The 17,995-nt window shown below is 41.3% G+C and overlaps 1 protein-coding gene across 2 annotated transcripts in view; it reads left to right on the top strand.

The window, feature by feature from the left end:
* The window catches only part of USP46 (ubiquitin specific peptidase 46), a 62,466-nt gene that overhangs the window by 22,556 nt on the left and 21,915 nt on the right, over positions 1-17,995 (top strand). For both annotated transcript variants that reach the window (XM_059066264.2, XM_059066263.2), the window contains exons 2-4: positions 3,507-3,587; positions 6,338-6,551; positions 7,957-8,186. In XM_059066264.2, the coding sequence (XP_058922247.1) occupies positions 3,507-3,587; positions 6,338-6,551; positions 7,957-8,186 (525 nt within the window). The remainder of the gene's footprint in view (positions 1-3,506; positions 3,588-6,337; positions 6,552-7,956; positions 8,187-17,995) is intronic.

The following is a 17,995-nucleotide window of genomic DNA, read 5'->3' as shown; positions in this document are numbered from 1 at the left end:
GTTCTGGGGATGAAGGCCTGGGCATCTTTGGGAGACCATTACTCTTCCTGTAAACATATATGTAAAAGTATAAATGGAATAGTATAATAAGCCCTGCACGCCCACCTCCCACTTCTCCCCACTGGATCATTTGAAATAACTCTTAGAAATCATCTGATTCATTTGTAAACGTGTCAGACTAGACAATTGTTTAAAGAAGGTTAGCTATGAAGGAGAGGTGGGAAGGAGACGTGTGTGTGTTTTTAACATGAGAGACACGGAGTCATGTTAAATTCCGCCGGGCAGGATCTAATAGTGTGGGAGCAATTGACCCACATGAGCGCGAGGTCTCCATCACTGAGAGAGGTAGGCTCATAGGTTTGAAGGTTTGAGAGTGTGAAATTAAGAGAGTTCCTCTCTGCTGGTTTAACATTTTTCTTTTTCTTCTTTTTCCTGTTGAGTGGGAAGCCAGTGAGAGGGGCAGAGAGGTATATAGTTTTGAGGTGCTTGGGGAAGTTTGGAAAAGGCTGCTGTGGAGTGGAGAAGGAGTGCCTCAGAGAAAGGCTCTTGGAATGTGGGGACGTGGGCCGCTTGAATTTGGTGAGTTCGAGCGAATGCAATCAGCCTGAGGTGCGACCTCTCCCCCCCTAGCGCTGCATATCTGTCTGGGCGTATGTTCAGAGAAGGTGAATAAATTTGGTTCCCATTGGGTGGGTTTTTTGCCAGGTGGTGTAAGCAAAGCATAAGGTAAGGGGTGTTTATAAGAGCCACTAACATCATGATCCATGGACTCTAAGCTAAATGAGAAAGGAGAGGAGCAACGGGTCCTGGCAGGTGTACGAGTGGCTGTGACGGGATGAGCCGGCAGACAGAGTCCAGCCTGGCTGGGTTTTGGGGTGGCGACCAGGTCCGGGGTGCGTCTTTGGGAGTGGGTAGCTGGAGTGGAGTGAAATAAAAGACAGCTAGAAAAGAGTGCATGAGTTGCTGAGAGAGCAGGGTATGGGAAGGCGCCGCCAACGTGGATCCTGAAGCCACCCAGCATGATGGCAGGAGACAGGGTGTAAAGGTAGGTCGTCGGGGCGTGGAGGGGTCAGGCGAGAAGGAAAGGGGTTTGTACGGTGCTGGGAGGCACGGGCTGCAGAGGGTGGATGTTTTGACGAGATGGGTGACGGTGCAGGGGTCTGGAAGCGACGCTGGGGATCAGAGCGCGGTTGGCCTCCCCTCCTGACCCTTCCAGACCTTGTGTGTGCGGGGGCTGTGAGAGGGGCTGAGCAGACCTGACCAGAGGGAGGGCCGGGTTTCACTGGAGACACGGCTAGCTCACTTTCTTCTCCCCTGAGCTGTGCTGCGGGTGCTCCTGTCCTGCTACCTCCATGGTATTATCGTATAATAATAATAATAATTATTATTATTATTGTATTATTCCTCTCACCCAGGGTATTATTCCTCTTAAGCACGGCCCCTGGGTCACTGTACTTAGCCTGAGTCACAGCCAGCCACCCCCCACCAGCTCCCTCTCCAGGGGGAAAATATTAAGGTAGAAAAAAGCACTCCATCCAAGAATTCCCGAATAACAGAAGTCATGGATTGAATCTTTAGATTTAATGAGATCTGTCTCCACGTGCTGTACTTTTATATCTGACATTCCTCCTGGGCTCTAAGCCATATATTCTAATGTTGTTTCAAAAATGGCTGTGGGTATATTTAATACACATTATTTACATCGATTTATGATTGAGATGTAGCTTTATTGAAAACTTTGAGTGATTTTTGTCTATACCATAAAATCCTGCTTTAATATAAGTATTGTTTTAAAAATTCAGCCTGTATATAGAGTCACATTATTGTGAAGGCAGTGAAACCCTGCCTCCCCCGCCCGCCCCCATGAAAAGATAGTGAAACTGTTGTGCACCGCTAAACTCAAGGTCTCCGATGACGGGTAAAGGAATTTAGATTGGTGGAACAGTATGATGGACCTAGAAAATGAGTGGAAACAAAGGATATTGTGATAAGGGGATGGAATGTACTATTTCTGCTGAGATTGTGTTTGCTTAGAATTGAGTTATTCTGCATTTCATGTTTGCTTGTTGACACGTGACCATTTTAACTGGTTCTCAGCCCACCTTTTGGCCATTTCTTTCTGTGATGGGAGATTCTAGTTATACGAGCCCAGAATAAGTAGCAGCAGCAGATTTAGTTTTTACAAAACATAACAGTCTCTTTTTAAAATACCTGTCTCCCAAATCTCTGAGATTCTGTGAGCTGTGAGTCTTCTGTGATAGCCTGAGGACGTGAGAAGCTGTAGAATGATGTTAGAGCCACGGGTATACGTGGGACCCGCGGTCCTACCCACCCCCTAACTACTCACCTGAGTGGACTGAACTTTGGTTGCTTTTCCTAATCCTAGCAGACTCCTCCAGGCCTTGCGGGGGGGGCAGTGATAATCAGTGTGCTTTTGCCAATGACCCCCTTGGCCCTTAGCGGGGCTCAGTAGATGGTTTTGTCATAGGATTGCTCTGCATAGCCTTTGGTTAAGACCGTGGGCTCCCAAGTCTGACTCCTGGGTTCAAGTCCTAGATCTGCCACTTACTGCCTGTGGTCTTTGGGCAGGTTCTTAACCATTCAAAGCCTTAAGTTCCTGTCTGTTAAATGGGGATTATGATAGTAAGTACTTACCTAATGGGATGTTGTGAGAATAAATAGTGCAGTTCCTGGCATATAGTAGGAGTACCCAGGAACTTATTATCATTGTGCTGGAGTGTTGAACTTGAGTACACATGGCTTACCAATTTGATGCATTTGGGAACTGTTAGGTTTTAAATTGTATTTCTCCATTATTTACAGTATTCCTCAGACATTTCACTTTCTCAGTAAGGCCCCCCAACCACCCTATTTAAGCTGCAGTTATCTACCCTCCACTCCTTCCCCGTCCATGCCTTCCCTTCACCCCCTAATCCCTGGAGTCCCCACCCTCATTTCCTGCCTTGTTTTTCTTCACTGCACTTGTCACCTTCTGATGTACTGTCCAGTGTACTTGCTTTTTCTTTCAGCCTGTCTTTGTCCACTGTTCTGTTGTCAGAGCCTAGAATAGTACCTGGCACATAGTGGGTGCACGGTAGATAAATCTTTATCAGGATGATGCTATTGACTTTGAACGTGGTGGTACGATTCTGTACACCAGTAGGATAAAAGCTACTGCAACCGGCTGAGCTTAGAATGTTTTATTAGGAAGTTCGGAGTGATGATTTGCTGATTTGCCTGTCCCAAACCTCCTTTCCTAACAGAAGATAATTGGAGCTGGGTAAAACAGGTTTGAGGGGATGACGGAGTTGGATGAGGAGAGGAGTAGGCTGATGTCATTACCTCATTTACGGTTTACTTCTGACACCTGTTCTTTCAGCGTGACCGTCAGCAAACTTAAGGCCACCCGAGGAGATGCCGGTCTCAATAGTGGACTCTCTCAAGTATCATTTTGCTTTCTTGTCTATTTTACAGACAATAGAACTTTTGTTATTTTTCTCTTTTAGGGCACCAATGCCTCTGCTCTGGAAAAAGACATTGGTCCAGAGCAGTTTCCAATCAATGAACACTACTTCGGATTGGTCAATGTAAGTATTTTAAAATGTACTATCTTAGTCAAATGTTTTAGAGTTCTTGAAGCAACTCCATTCCCATTTTCATTATTATCAAGCTTTAAATAATCGTTCATACCCCTTGGTTACCATAAGTGGCAAATATAGGGGTGGGGGAAATTTAGTCCAGTTTTTGAAAGTATGAGTTGCCCCAGAAGAAAGTGTTTAATTAGTGCATTATCGGGTCAGATCCTCATTTTTCCCCCTGTGCTTTAAAAGATTTCTTTTGCACACATAACTTTCACAGTGATAGTATTAGCCTTTGTAGCAATGTCTGCTTTTGTATGTTCTCCCTTCACCATCTGGGTGGGCTCCTTGGTAGCTTTGTTTCGGTATGCATCAGTTCAACCAGAGCATCGAAAGAGTTTCCAGCTCATCACCAGTAGCTATTTAACAGCACAACTTGGTATTTGAAGCATGGGTGGGGAATCTGGGGAAAACTGGGGCCAGTTTATCTCAAAATCCCTTGGCCTCACTTTGCTTGTGCTCAGCCACGGTCCCCTTGTAGACGGCCGTACTTGCCAGGGCCTGTGTCCTAGACAAGTTGATTATGACCAAGTAGTAAGGCAGTATTGCCCACCACCCTCATGAGCTTTCTTCCCCACCTGATCCTTTCTCTCTGGGGTGGAGGATTTAAGTGACATCGGTGTTAACTCATAAGCACCTGGTTTTCTGGAACAACTGCTCTGAGTGTGGTCTGTCGGTTCAGGTGTGATAGATGGTAATTTTCACTGGGATGATTCTCTGAGTGAATGCCGCCTGTGGGATAATGGAGTGGACATTGGCTTTGCGGTAGTACAGACCTAAGTCTGAATTCTGCCTATGCCGTTCACTAGCTGTGCGATCTTGGGCAAGTCACTTGACCTCTCTGTGTCTCCATTTCCCCCTCTGTAAAATGGAGATCATAATGGTTTCTACCTCTTGGCCTATAATGAAGGATCCATAAGAGCTCCTATTGAAGGTACTGACGTGAGGCTGAGGCACATTGTGGACACTCAGTAAATGTTAGTTCCTTTTCTTTCCCAGACGTTGTCCACTGGCCCAGGGCCAAGTGTTACTAAAGGGTGTCTGGGTGACGGTGAGGTACTGAGTAACAGGGAAGAGAATGATAGGAGGAGGCTACAGTACTGGAATATAGAACATTGTGTTGATGAAATACTGACTCCTAATTTTTTTTTTTTTTTTTTTTGCGGTATGCGGGCCTCTCACTGTTGTGGCCTCTCCCGTTGCGGAGCACAGGCTCCGGACGCGCAGGCCTAGCGGCCATGGCTCACGGGCTTAGTTGCTCCGCGGCATGTGGGATCTTCCCGGACCAGGGCACGAACCCGTGTCTCCTGCATTGGCAGGCGGATTCTCAACCACTGCGCCACCAGGGAAGCCCCTGACTCCTAATTTTAATGCAGTTTTTTTAGGCATAGTGCAAAGGCCTCTTGCTTAAGCTCTGTGAGGATAGTTGCTGGAATTCAAGTTGCTGGAATTCTACCTTGTGCAGGGAAAAGACAAGTGCAGACTATGGAGGAAAAGAGAACTAAGGCCATCTCCTAGTCTGTGGAAGCATTGTGAGACCTAAACTTATTAATAGTTTCATTTATGTTTATTTAGAATGGTAATTCATGAAAGTTACAGCTTCTCTTTAAAAAGAGGTTTGTCTCATTACGTAATTGTGTCAAAGTAGATTAAAATATATAAAAATAGGAAGTGTTCTATCTTAACATACGTAGAAATGTCACATTAAGGATGGTGATGCATCTGCCTTGCTCTTGGGCAGACGACACACAAGCCAACAACCAATCTTGAAATGTTCATGTTCTATTTTAATCTTACACAGCAGTTCGTAATCTGTTATTAATCTTCCAGTTTCCTTAGTTTGTTTTCCTTTTCATTTTAACGTGCATGAAAAATTCTAAAGTGAACGTCTCAGCTATGTGTTCACCCACAGAGTTGGTTATATAGTCAGTTGAAAACCAGGGAGATGATGACTTTTTCCCTCGTTAATCATAATCTTGAGCATCCATGGCTTTTGAGAGGTCAGAATATTACTCTGTGGGCCCTAATCAGATTGCAGGAGACCAGGAACTGGGTGGTACTATTGTACTGAGACAATTGCTACTTTGGCAGAAATAAGATTGCTTTGGAGAAAGTGAGGAAATGTGATCTGAAGCCAGTGGCAGGCGTGCTGGAATCTTGAAAGAGAGAAACTAAAACAAGTCGCCATTCGGTGAAGACTGTTTTAGCTGAGCAAGTGGTTCCTAGTTCCTGGATTTCTTTCTGATTGGGATTTTTATTTTCCCTGTCATAGGAGTTTTGATGTGTTGCCTTGTGACATCTTTTGTGTAGCCAGCTGCTTTCCTGCGTCTCCACATCATGTTGATTTTTTTCTTCTTCAGTGTCTCTCTCTTTTTTAAGCACCAGAAAGTTTCATTAGATTTTTAAAAATCAAGGCCGAGTGCTTCTTATCATTTTAGAGACTTTTATGGGCTAGAGAGCTACCATGCATATGGTAGCTACCATGCATATACTAGCATATATACCATGCATATACTAGCATTCATTTCCCTGGTGATGTTCAGAGTGGCATACTGATCTTCTACCAACATGAGCAAGGCTGTGATATGCGGAATCTGGGCTGGTTCACACGGAGGGTGGCCCTCTCCCTCTCCCCACCTGGTTCGGAGGTGGTGCAGCCCCGGACCCTGATTTAAACCATCCCTGTTGTCCTTTGGCAGTTCGGAAACACATGCTACTGTAACTCCGTGCTTCAGGCCTTGTACTTCTGCCGGCCCTTCCGGGAGAATGTGCTGGCGTACAAGGCCCAGCAAAAAAAGAAGGAAAACTTGTTGACGTGTCTGGCAGACCTTTTCCACAGCATTGCCACGCAGAAGAAGAAGGTTGGCGTGATCCCACCAAAGAAGTTCATTTCGAGGCTGAGAAAAGAAAATGGTGAGTAGCATGGAGACGAATGGGTTTCAGGCTCTGAAATAAGGAGAACTGACAGTTCTGTATATCTTCAAAACGAAACCTCTTTTTTTTTTAATGGGAAAATAGTATGGCCAACTACTCAAATATCATTTGAAAAGATATTTCTCCTTTTCCACCCAGTATATAAAACAAAACTGGATTAAAAATATACTTAAAAATTCAAATTTATCATTCCAAAATGGAATGACCTTTTTTTGCTCCACATTGGAAGGAGTTTTTTCTGGGGAGGATCATTGTAAGAGGAGAAATTGCCCAAGGCAGGACACTGATTGGAATACATAGGTTGATGCAGTAATTGAATAAAATAGTACTATCTTATAAACTTGTCGTAAGTGATTAAACTAAATGCAGATTGTCTAATCAGAGCCTCTGCTGTTTTAAAAATAATACCTTTGATTTTTATTTGCCTAACTAAGTTGAAGGATATCAAACTGATATTTTTCTGTGATAAAAAATGTCCCGCTGTCACCTGATTTTCTTCTTTTTTTTCTGTATTCTTTTTTGTGTGTGTGAGAAGTGGTGGTAGAGATGAGGTTATTCCAGAAGTTTTGCATGGGTAATTTTTATGACTATAGAAATATTTGATATGGCAACTTGTGTTTAACCTAGATTTCAGCCTTACTGCAACAGACTTGCACAGTTAATCAGATGTTTGTTTTATAAAGTCTCATTTAATTTGATTGCCATCTTTTGAAGTTGTTGTAGTTTATACACACCAGAATAGAAATAATCTGAGAAGGAAGCAGAGCCCTCCCAAGTCTCCTTGTGAACATGATTAATAATGAAGTTTCACAGCTGCATTCATCTCTTGATTGTTTGTCCTTACGGCAGGGAACAGTAACAGGCTGCTGGAATCATTTGTATTTGGTTTCAGAACACTATCAGATAGATACATTCTCATATATATCCCTCATCTCCCTTATGTGTTTCATTTAAGCTGCTTCCAGGTTGATCCAGGGTTTAATATGATCTTCGGGAAGAGACCCTGTTGCTCTGGATAAATTACAAAGTGAATACTTGATCATTGGTGGTCACATGATATTAAATACTGATATTTTATCAGGGAGTTTATCAAGTAATTCCTGTTCATTTTTTTTTTTTGTAGAATAAATAAAAATGTTGGTAGCTTTTAATATATATGATGACTTTAGGAAGATATGGGAAATTTCGTTCTTGGTGGGTGGTAAAAAGTGGAAGTGAACAAAAATTTTTTAAAAACTTATCCATTGAAGTTGCAAAATAGAGGTGAATATATTCCATACCTGTCCACTCTTTCAATATAAAAATTGAAGTGTGGTTTGTAAAATTAGCATTTTCTTTGCTTCTCAAGAGCCAGAGATTGAAATACCGACCCTCTCCTTTCCAGATCTCTTTGATAACTACATGCAGCAGGATGCTCACGAATTTTTAAATTATTTGCTAAACACTATTGCGGACATCCTGCAGGAAGAGAAGAAACAGGAGAAACAAAATGGAAAATTAAAAAATGGCAACATGAACGAACCTGCGGAGAATAATAAACCAGAACTCACCTGGGTCCATGAGATTTTTCAGGGAACGCTCACCAATGAAACTCGATGCTTGAACTGTGAAACTGTAAGCATCAGGAGGGCTTTCATGTAATTTGCTTGTGTATAGTTGTACTAACTATGTTGTGCGTGAGTGTAGTGTGGTATCATAGCGCCTAGCAGTTGTCTTCAGTATATGCAGACGGTTCTGTTTATGTGTATGAACCTCAGATGCAAACTTTTGGAAGCATGTCTCCATCTAAGACATCTCAGGTGGCTGAAGTAGAGTGATAAGGGAAAATCTCAAAAACTAGATTGCTGTGCATCATGGGCTAATTTTAGGGTCTACCAATTGGAAGTATTGAACTGGACCTCCACTGGTTATCTTGAAATGAGTTTGGCCACGGGAAGGTCATGTGTGACTTAGAACAGACCACCTCCCCATCATAAAGGGAATCAGCTGTGTATGGTGAACTTGAAATCAGAAGACAGGCTTGACTTTTTTTTTTTTTTGGCTGCTTTGGGTCTTCATCGCTGCGTGTGGGCTTTCTCTAGTTGCGGCGAGCGGGGGCTCCTCTTCCTTGTGGTGCGTGGGCTTCTCATTGCAGTGGCTTCTCTTGTTGTGGAGCATCACTAGGCACGGGCTCAGTAGTTGCAGCACAGGTCCTAGAGCGCACGGGCTTCAGTAGTTGCGGCATGTGGGCTCAGTAGTTGTGGTGCACAGACTCAGTAGTTGTGGTGCACGGGCTTAGTTGCTCCACGGCATGTGGCATCTTCCTGGACCAGGGCTCGAACCCGTGTCCCCTGCACTGGCAGACGGATTCTTAACCACTGCGCCACCAGGGAAGGCCCCAGGCTTGGCTTCTGATTTTCTAGCAGTTAGCTGGGTGTATGGGACAAGTCCCTGTCAGCACTGTTGCCAGGGCTGGGTTAGCTTATGTGTCTGGGTAAGTCTGGCACTTGGTAGATAGGCACTTAGTGTTAGTTGAATTTGAAGACATTTTCCAGGGTGTGATTCAGGATGTCGCCTTGGCTTTGTATATTTGATTTAACTCTATGAGTGGCCTCTTAATGTGGTAGTTAAAAGCCCAGCTTTAACTAAAAAAAAAAAAACAAAAACAAAAAAAACAGCTTTTTAAAGGCTTTAGGGCCAGGCTGCCAAGTTTGTATGCTGGCTCTGCCAGTCAGCAGCTGTGGGACCTTGTGCAAATTATTCACCCTCTCTGACCTCACTCTCCTCATCTGTAAATTGGGGATGATGAGAGTGCCTATCTTGTAGGGTTACTAGGAGGATTAAATGAGTTAGCTTTTGGAAAGCACTTAGAACCATGCTTGGCACATACCAACTGTGCAATAAAAGCCAACTATTACTATTTATTATGACTACTAATAACATAGAAAGTATGGGTTCATCTGGGGTCTCAGAGTTTCTTAATAACGTCATATGAAAAATTCTGTAGGATTTTGCATCTTTCTGGGGAGAGAGACAGTAGTTTCATCAGATTCTGCAAAGGGACTGCCACCCAGAAATGGTTAAGAAATGTGGATTTAAGTGGGAGGCTCTTGGTTTTTTGGCAGTCTTCTGTCCTTCTAAACAATTTTTGAAGCATTCTGGTTTGTTCATTGTAGAAACAATTAGAAAACATAGCTAAGCAAAAAGAGACTAAAAGTTACCAGCAATCTCCCCACCCAGAGAGGATAAGTTGGTAACATTTTCTAAAAATTATGATCACGTTAGCCCAGAGATAGCCATTTAAACATTTTGAAATATATCCTGCCAAAACATTTTCTACACATACTTACCTATCTAGAGATCTCTCCTTCCCTTTCTCCTTCTGATCCAGTAAAATTCAAATGCATACAGAAGTAGAATAGTATAATACATCCTGTATGTGTATTACTGAGGATCAATGATTGTTAACACGCTGGCCCATCTCAATCATCTTTCCTTTCACGCCCCCTCCCACTTCACTGAACTGGTCTGTTTTTAAGCAAGTCCCAGGTAACATCATTCCATTTGTAATTTCTTCATTACTTTGTTATATATCTCCAAAAGGTAAGAAATCTTTTTTTAAAAAACATTGGTAGAATGCCATTATCACACCTAAAAAGAATTCCTTTAAATTATTGTTCACTCAGTGTTCGTTTCTCTGATTATGTCACTTTTTCTTTTAAAGCAGCTGGTTAATTCAAATCAGTATCCAAACGTGGTCCACACATTGCATTTGGTCAGTATGTATCTTAATCTATGAGTTACCACCCCTCCTTTTTTTCCCTTGTAGTTTAGTTGTTGAAGAAATCAGGTTGTTTGTCTGAAAGAATTTCCCACATTCTGGAAACATCCTGTGGTGTTTAACTTGTATTGTGAAATGGCAGTATGTATCTACCATCCTATTCTTTGTTTCTATTTAACCCACCTATTTTATGTTCTTTTTTTTTTCTTCTTGCCTTTGTATCAATGAAACGTCTGTCTTCCTTCCTTCCTATTTTTTTTTGTTGTTGTTAGTTTTAAATTTTTTCAGAGGTTACTCTAGAGACTACAATACACATCCTTAACTTGGTTTGTTTTTATTTTCCACTTTCCCAGCAATGCTAGAACCTTTGGAACCCTTCATCTCCTTTTCCTTCTTTTGCATTATAGTTTTGTGATGAACTCATGAATTTTAACATTTTATGCATTTTAATCCACTGCAATGGATTAAATGATTGTTAAATGTTTAAAATGATTGTTAAAATACTAAATTTATTTTTAGAGTAAGTTCATGTCCTTTTTAAACATCAAAATTAGGGCTATATTGTACATAGTATAATCTGCAGACTTGCAGTCTTTTTGCTTTCTTCCCTTATTTTAATAAGGGAATATTCCTTGGTACCATCCTCACCTTACCTCTTGTATCTGTTCTGTCACCAAGTCCTGTCTTGTTGTGTCTCTCTTTAATCCTCTGCTTCTCTTCATCCCTCCTGCTGCCACCCTGGCTCAGGCCACCCATTGCCACTTTCTCCTGTTAATGTCTCATGCCAGTTTACTTTTTTAGAGCAGCCAGAAGAACCTAGAAGGGTAGAGGAACCCATCAGCTCTTGACTGGTAGTCTCAACTAAACTACAGCAGTAGCTTCCTACTGGGTTTTCTTGCTTTTCTCTTGCCCTTTTCCATGTTACTCTCCTGCCCAAAGTAGAGTAGTGGCCTCCAGTTTCTTTATCTTCTTTGAGAGAGTATGTATACGTTTTGATTTATCTGTTCTTTGGATGTTTGGTAGAACTCGAAACTTACCTCTGCATCCCTAAAATAAATAGTTCAGTTTGGCTTTTTTTTTGCTCTTTAGATGAATGGAATCATGCAGTGTGTATTCTTTAGTGTCCTGTTTTTGTTTTTTTCCTCACTATCCCATGTGAGATTTATTTGTGCTGTTGCATGATGCTTTAGTTCATTCATTTTCATTGTCATATCGTATTCCATTGCCTGAATATACCACAATTCATGAATCCATTTTACTGTTGGTGGATATTTGGTTGTATCCAACTTGGGGCCACTATGAACAATGCTGCTGTGAACTTTCTAATACATATATAATCTAGTGTACATAAATCTAGTTTCTCTAGGATATATACACAGAAGTTGATTTGTTAGGTCATAAGATGGGCTTATCATTAAACTCATTAGAAAACATCAAATTCCCCAAGTGGTTGTACCATTTTATACACCCAGTGCATGAGCATTCTTATTCTCCACATTCTTGTCTATACCCACTATTCTCAGATGTCTCTTCACTTTGGTAGTATAGTGGCTGTTGTATAGACGAGTATTCTTTTATTCAATAAATACTTTTTTTTTTTCTTCCCACATCTGCTAAGTGAAGGTATAGACACTGAGGATGCAGTGAGAGCCTGGCCTTTCTGAAACTTTGAGCATGGAAGACAGACATTAATAACAAAGTGAATAATTCATTTTGTGGTTACACTTGCAAAGTTCCGTGAAGGAGTACAGAGTATTCTGTGAGCTTAGATACAAGAACCAGAACAATGGGGCATCACATCTCTACATTTAGCCAGGAAACCTGCCCCACACTGTACAGCTGGTCTAATCCTTTTGGTTATCTTTGAAATTAACAGTTACTACATCCGTCTTGTGACTCTCTGTGTAGATTTTCAGAAAGGCTCAGTCACATTTGTAGTTTCTTTTTTTGTCTTAAGAACAGGTCAGTTGATCCCAACAAATGCAAATATTGCACCTGCAGATAATTGTATTGCAGAAGCTGTTACAGAGCCTGTTTTCTCGTGAAGGGTTACCATGAATCGGAAGCCTGTGCCCAAAGAGTCCTCCAAAACTTTTGGATCATACCATAGAGTTTGTTTTAGTGGGATTCCAACCATTTATACTTCGTTTGTGGAAGAGAATGAGAGTGTGTGGGTGTGTCTTTGTGGAGGATGGTGCACTCTGAAAACCCTACATTTATTATCCCCTGAAATGATTACATTTGAGGCAGGAGTGCTTCCCACCTTCCCAGCTCTGGAGTTACTTGGATAATCACCTCCATTTTCTTAGATCCTTTAACTGGACGGGATCCTAAGAGTCACCTAATCCTTCCTCTCCCAGTGCCCGAGTCCCTTCTGTGACGTCCTAGCCAGTTGGTCACCAGCATCTGCTGGATCCTGTCCAGAGATAGGGAACTCAATCTTCCCAGGCGATGCCTTCCATTTTTAGAAAGCTCTAATTATTAGAAAGCCCTCTACTTTCTAAGAAAATGCATAGTCTGCAGGCTTTTTAGTTGTTTAGTTGCTTTTTTAGTTGTTTGTTTTAGTTGTTTACTGTAGAATGTTGAGAACTTAGTGTAAAAGAAGACCTAAGTTAAAGTTTTCCTTCCCAGGATGAGAAATGTGGGGCCCCGTTTAAGTAACGTCCTCTGCCCAGGGCAAGCAGCCTTTACAGAGCGCTTCCGGTAGAATTGCCAAGACCATTAGTGAACACTCACAGTGGGATTGAACTGCTCCAGATCTGGAGCAGCCAATTAGCCCCTGGGGGAGCCTCGCTGTAGGGGCGGCCTCAGCTGGTAGTTCCTCCAATTGTGCAAAACCCTTGTGCCAGTCTTCATGCTTTCAGACAATAATTTTTTTTCTTTTTCTGGGTCTCACCCTTTGTAAATGTTGCCTGTGATTGCAGTGCACATGTCAGCTGAGGGGTTTATGGAGACAAACGGTTTCACTCCGCAGGAGACTTGGAGAGAGAGTTTTAAGGGGGTCATTCAGTCCTGACTGTCCCAGATAACCTTAACCAAGGCACTCCAGAGCCGAGGCGTGGGGATCTTCCGGTCTAGCCTCAGTGTTCCCTTGGTTGTCCTCTGCTTGGATCACATGATTTGCTGGGCCAATTGGAGTTTAATTTTGTTGTTGTTGTTAATTCCCCCGCCCACCCCCTCTCTCTTTAAACTGAGTTTTTGCTTTGCAGATCTGTGGTTTTCAGTGCTTCTCTGGCTTTAAGACTGAGAAGCCAAAAGGTTGTCTAAAGAGCTGCTTTATTAAGTACCAACTGTATGCCCTTTCTTGCTTCATTTGCAGAGGTTAAAACTGACTCGGTAGAGCTTCTAAGCCCTTCACAGAAGAGGAGTGGGGATGGGCTCTGTGGTCAGGTGGAGTCACTCGCTGAGGGGTGGTTCTGAGTCCCCGGGACTCAGGTGGGCTGTGGTTGCCACTCTTCCTGAGCCCAACAATTTGGCACCAACTCTGAGCCAGCAGTTTTCAGTCCCTGGATGAACAGCATGGAGCTGCCTGCCACCTGGTCACCTTTTCTGCTAAGCCCAGCAAAGGCGGCTGGGGATTTAGAAGCACATTTGAATACAATTCTGATTACTCAGGAACTTAGCAAAGCTCATGTTTTTTTTTTTTTTTTTTTTTTAATTACTCAGGAACTTAGCAAAACCCTGTATATTAATTTGTTCTATTAATTGATTTGTAAAATGAATTAAAAACAAGGGCAAGTAGGGTCTCTTCCACCCTTTTAAAACTAGTGTTTGGGGAACTCCATGCCCAAAATTGGGGGAGAAGAAAGAATAAGATGTAACCTGTACCTGCTGAGAGTATCAGAGTCTTAGTGATACATATGTTTCCTTGGAGACAAGCTGTGTTTTCACTTAGACCAGAATGAGATCCTTGTGTGTGGGAAGAAAATGATTTTATTTTCTGGCAGCTTTCTGGGAAGAGAGAAAAGGAAAAAAAAAAAATCGCTTGATCACTCATTGCTTTTGACTATGTCAGTCTGAGACAGGGGGAGAGAGAAAAGTCCAAATGGAAGGGTTTAGTGCCATGTTTTGATGTCCCCGGTGGGGCATGCACCTGAGCAGTGCTTTCTCACTCTTAATTCTGGAAGCAGTTTGCACTGGGAATTGAGAAAGTTACAGTAACTTTCTCCAGTTCTTTAATTAGATTTGTACCTTTCTTCCCTCTCCCTGAAACAAGTAGAGGAAAAGATTTGCATCTAAAGGGAGACAGTGTTTCTTTGTTTTCATCCCCCTTCAAGTACAGGACCTTTAGTAGAACTATCTCGATTATGTATGACTTCAGTTGGCTATAATCGTTTTATTATCTCTCAGAGAAGGACCATTTAGGTTTAAAAAAAAGTTTTACTAATTAAAAAATATAATACCTGTGAATTATATTTAAAAAACCAGGCACAGGAATGTATAAAAAGAAAATCATTCATAATTCTGCCACCCAGATGCCATTATTGGCGTTTAGATATCTTTTCATTTGTTCAGTCTTTTGTTCAGTTATATATTCATTTATTTAGTAAATATTTATTGGGTACCTATTAAATACTGGACATTATTTTATGTACTAGAGATATAGCAGTTAAAACAAACAGAAAAGATAGTCCCTGCTCTTTTATTTACTAATATACACATTTAAAGCTATACATTTTCCTTTTAGCACTGTTTTAGCTGCATCTCTCAAATTTTGATACATTCTCTTTGTCATTAGTTCAAATTATTTTCTAATTTCTCTTGTGACTTTTTTTCTTTGACCCATGTGTTAGTTAGAAGTATGTTGCAATTTTCAAATATTTGGTCTTTTCCTAGGTGTCTTAATGTTTTCCAATTTCATTCTGTTTTGGTTAGGGAATATATTCTGTATGATTTCGGTCTTTTACAATTTATCGTGACATGTTCTGTATCCTAACACACGGTCTATTTTGGTAAATGTACTTGAAAACAGGGTCTCTCAACCTTAGATCTATTAACCTTTTGGATCAGATCATTCTTTTTTCGTGGGGTGCTGCCCTGTGCATGTTTAGCAACATCTCTGGCTTCTACCTACTAGATTCCAGTAACATCTCCCAAGATGTGACAACAGAAATGTCTCTAGACATTGCCAAATATCCACTGAAAGGCAGTTTCCCTTGTTAAGAACCACCGAGTTGAAAATAATTTACATTTTGTAGTTGTTGGGTATAGTATTCTATAGTTATCAGTAGGTCATGATGGTTGGTAGAGTTATTCAGATTGTCTGTGTTTTTCTTAATTTTTTCCCCCATAGTTTTATATTATTGCTGGGAAAGTAGTGTTAAAATTTCTAACTATAATTGTGGGATTTGTCTTTTTTCTCCCTCTAATTCTGTCAGTTTTTGCTTCATGAATTTTTTTACTTTTTAAAAACAACGTTGAGGTGCAACTTAAATACCATGAAATTCATCCATTCAGTGATTTTTTTTGGGGGGTGGGGGGGGCGATTTGTTGAGTTGTGTAACTATGACCAAAATCCAGGGTTTTTTTGGGGGGGGATTCTTACAGTCATTTATTGCTTTTTTTTTAAAACATCTTTATTGGAGTATAATTGCTTTACAATGTTGTGTTAGTTTCTGCTGTATAATAAAGTGAATCAGCTATATGTATACATATATCCCCATATCCCCTCCCTCTTGCACCTCCCTCCCACCCTCCCTATTCCACCCCTCTAGGTGGTCACAAAGTACTGAGCTGATATCCTTGTGCTATGCGGCTGCTTCCCACTAGCTATCTATTTTACATTGCGTAGTGTATATATGTTAATGCTACTCTCTCACTTCGTCCCAGCTTACCATTCCCCCTCCCTATGTCCTCAAGTACATTCTCTATGTCTGTGTCTTTATTCCTGTCCTGCCCAGAGGTTCATCAGAACCACTTTTTATTTTTAGATTGCATATATATGTGTTAGCATATGGTATTTCTCTTTCTGACTTCCTTCACTTTTCCTTCAGTCTGTGTGACAGACTCTAGGTCCATCCACCTCTCTATAAATAACTCAATTTCGTTTCACTTTATGGCTGAGTAATATTCTATTGTATAAATGTGCCACATCTTCTTTATCCATTCATCTGTCGATGGACACTTAGGTTGCTTCCATGTCTTGGCTATTGTAAATAAAGCTGCAGTGAACATTTTGGTACATGACTCTTTTTGAATTATGGTTTTCTCAGGGTATATGCCCAGTAGTGGGATTACTGGGTCATATGGTAGTTCTATTTTTAGTTTTTTAAGGAACCTCCATGCTGTTCTCCATAGTGGCTGTATCAATTTACATTCCCACTAACAGTGCAAGAGGGTTCCTTTTTCTCCACACCCTCTCCAGCTCTTATTGTTTGTAGATTTTTTGATGATGGCTGTTCTGACTCGTGCAAGGTGATACCTCATTGTAGTTGTTTTTTGTGTGGTTTTTTTTTGTGTGTGTGTGTGGTACACGGGCCTCTCGCTGTTGTGGCCTCTCCCTTTGCGGAGCACAGGCTCCAGACGCGCAGGCTCAGCAGCCATGGCTCACGGGCATAGCCGCTCTGCGGCATGTGGGATCTTCCCAGACCGGGGCACGAACCCGTGTCCCCTGCATTGGCAGGTGGACTCTCAACCACTATGCCACCAGGGAAGCCCCCTCATTATAGTTTTGACTTGCATTTCTCTAATGATTAGTGATGTTGAGCATCCTTTCATGTGTTTGTTGGTAATCTGTATATCTTCTTTGGAGAAATGTCTATTTAGGTCTGCCCATTTTTCGATTGGGTTGTTTGTTTTTTTTTGATATTGAGCTGCATGAGCTGCTTGTATATTTTGGAGATCAATCCTTTGTCAGTTGCTTTGTTTGCAAATATTTTCTCCCATTCTGAGGGTTGTCTTTTCGTCTTGTTTATGGTTTCTGTTGCTGTACAAAAGCTTTTAAGTTTCATTCGGTCCTGTTTGTTTATTTTTGTTTTTATTTCCATTTCTCTAGGAGGTGGGTCAGAAAGGATCTTGCTGTGATTTATGTCAGAGTGTTCTTCCTATGTTTTCCTCTAAGAGTTTTATGGTGTCTGGCCTTACGTTTAGGTCTTTAATCCATTTTGAGTTTATTTTTGTGTATGGTGTTAGGAAGTGTTCTATTTTCATTATTTTACATGTAGCTGTCGAGTTTTCCCAGCACCACTTATTGAAGAGGCTGTCTTTTCTCCATTGTATATTCTTACCTCCTATATCAAAGACAAGGTGACCATATATGCGTGGGTTTATCTCTGGCCTTTCTAGTCTAGCCTGTTCCATTGATTTGTATTTCTGTTTTTGTGCCCATAATCCAGTTTTAAAACATTTCCATCACACCAATAAGATCCTTTGTATTGGGCAGTTAATCTCTGTTGCAAGCCTTAGGCCTACTAAGCTACTTTCTGTCTTTAGATATTTGCCTTTTCTGGACATTTCATATAAATGGAATCATATAAGATGTGGTCTTTTGTGTCTGATTTCTTTCACTTAAATAACATTTTTGACATTCATTTGTGTTGTAGCATGTGGTTCATTCCATTTTGTTGGTGAATACTGCTCCAGCTTCATATATTTTTCAGGCTCTGTTATGAGGGACTTCCATATTTTTGATTATGTTTTTCTAGTAAATTGACCCAAGTATTAG

Source organism: Kogia breviceps, chromosome 6, assembly GCF_026419965.1.
Source record: "Kogia breviceps isolate mKogBre1 chromosome 6, mKogBre1 haplotype 1, whole genome shotgun sequence".
In the NCBI taxonomy this organism is placed as follows: domain Eukaryota; kingdom Metazoa; phylum Chordata; class Mammalia; order Artiodactyla; family Physeteridae; genus Kogia; species Kogia breviceps.
The sequence above is the reverse complement of the archived record's forward strand: the minus strand, read 5'-3'. Positions and strand labels throughout refer to the sequence as shown.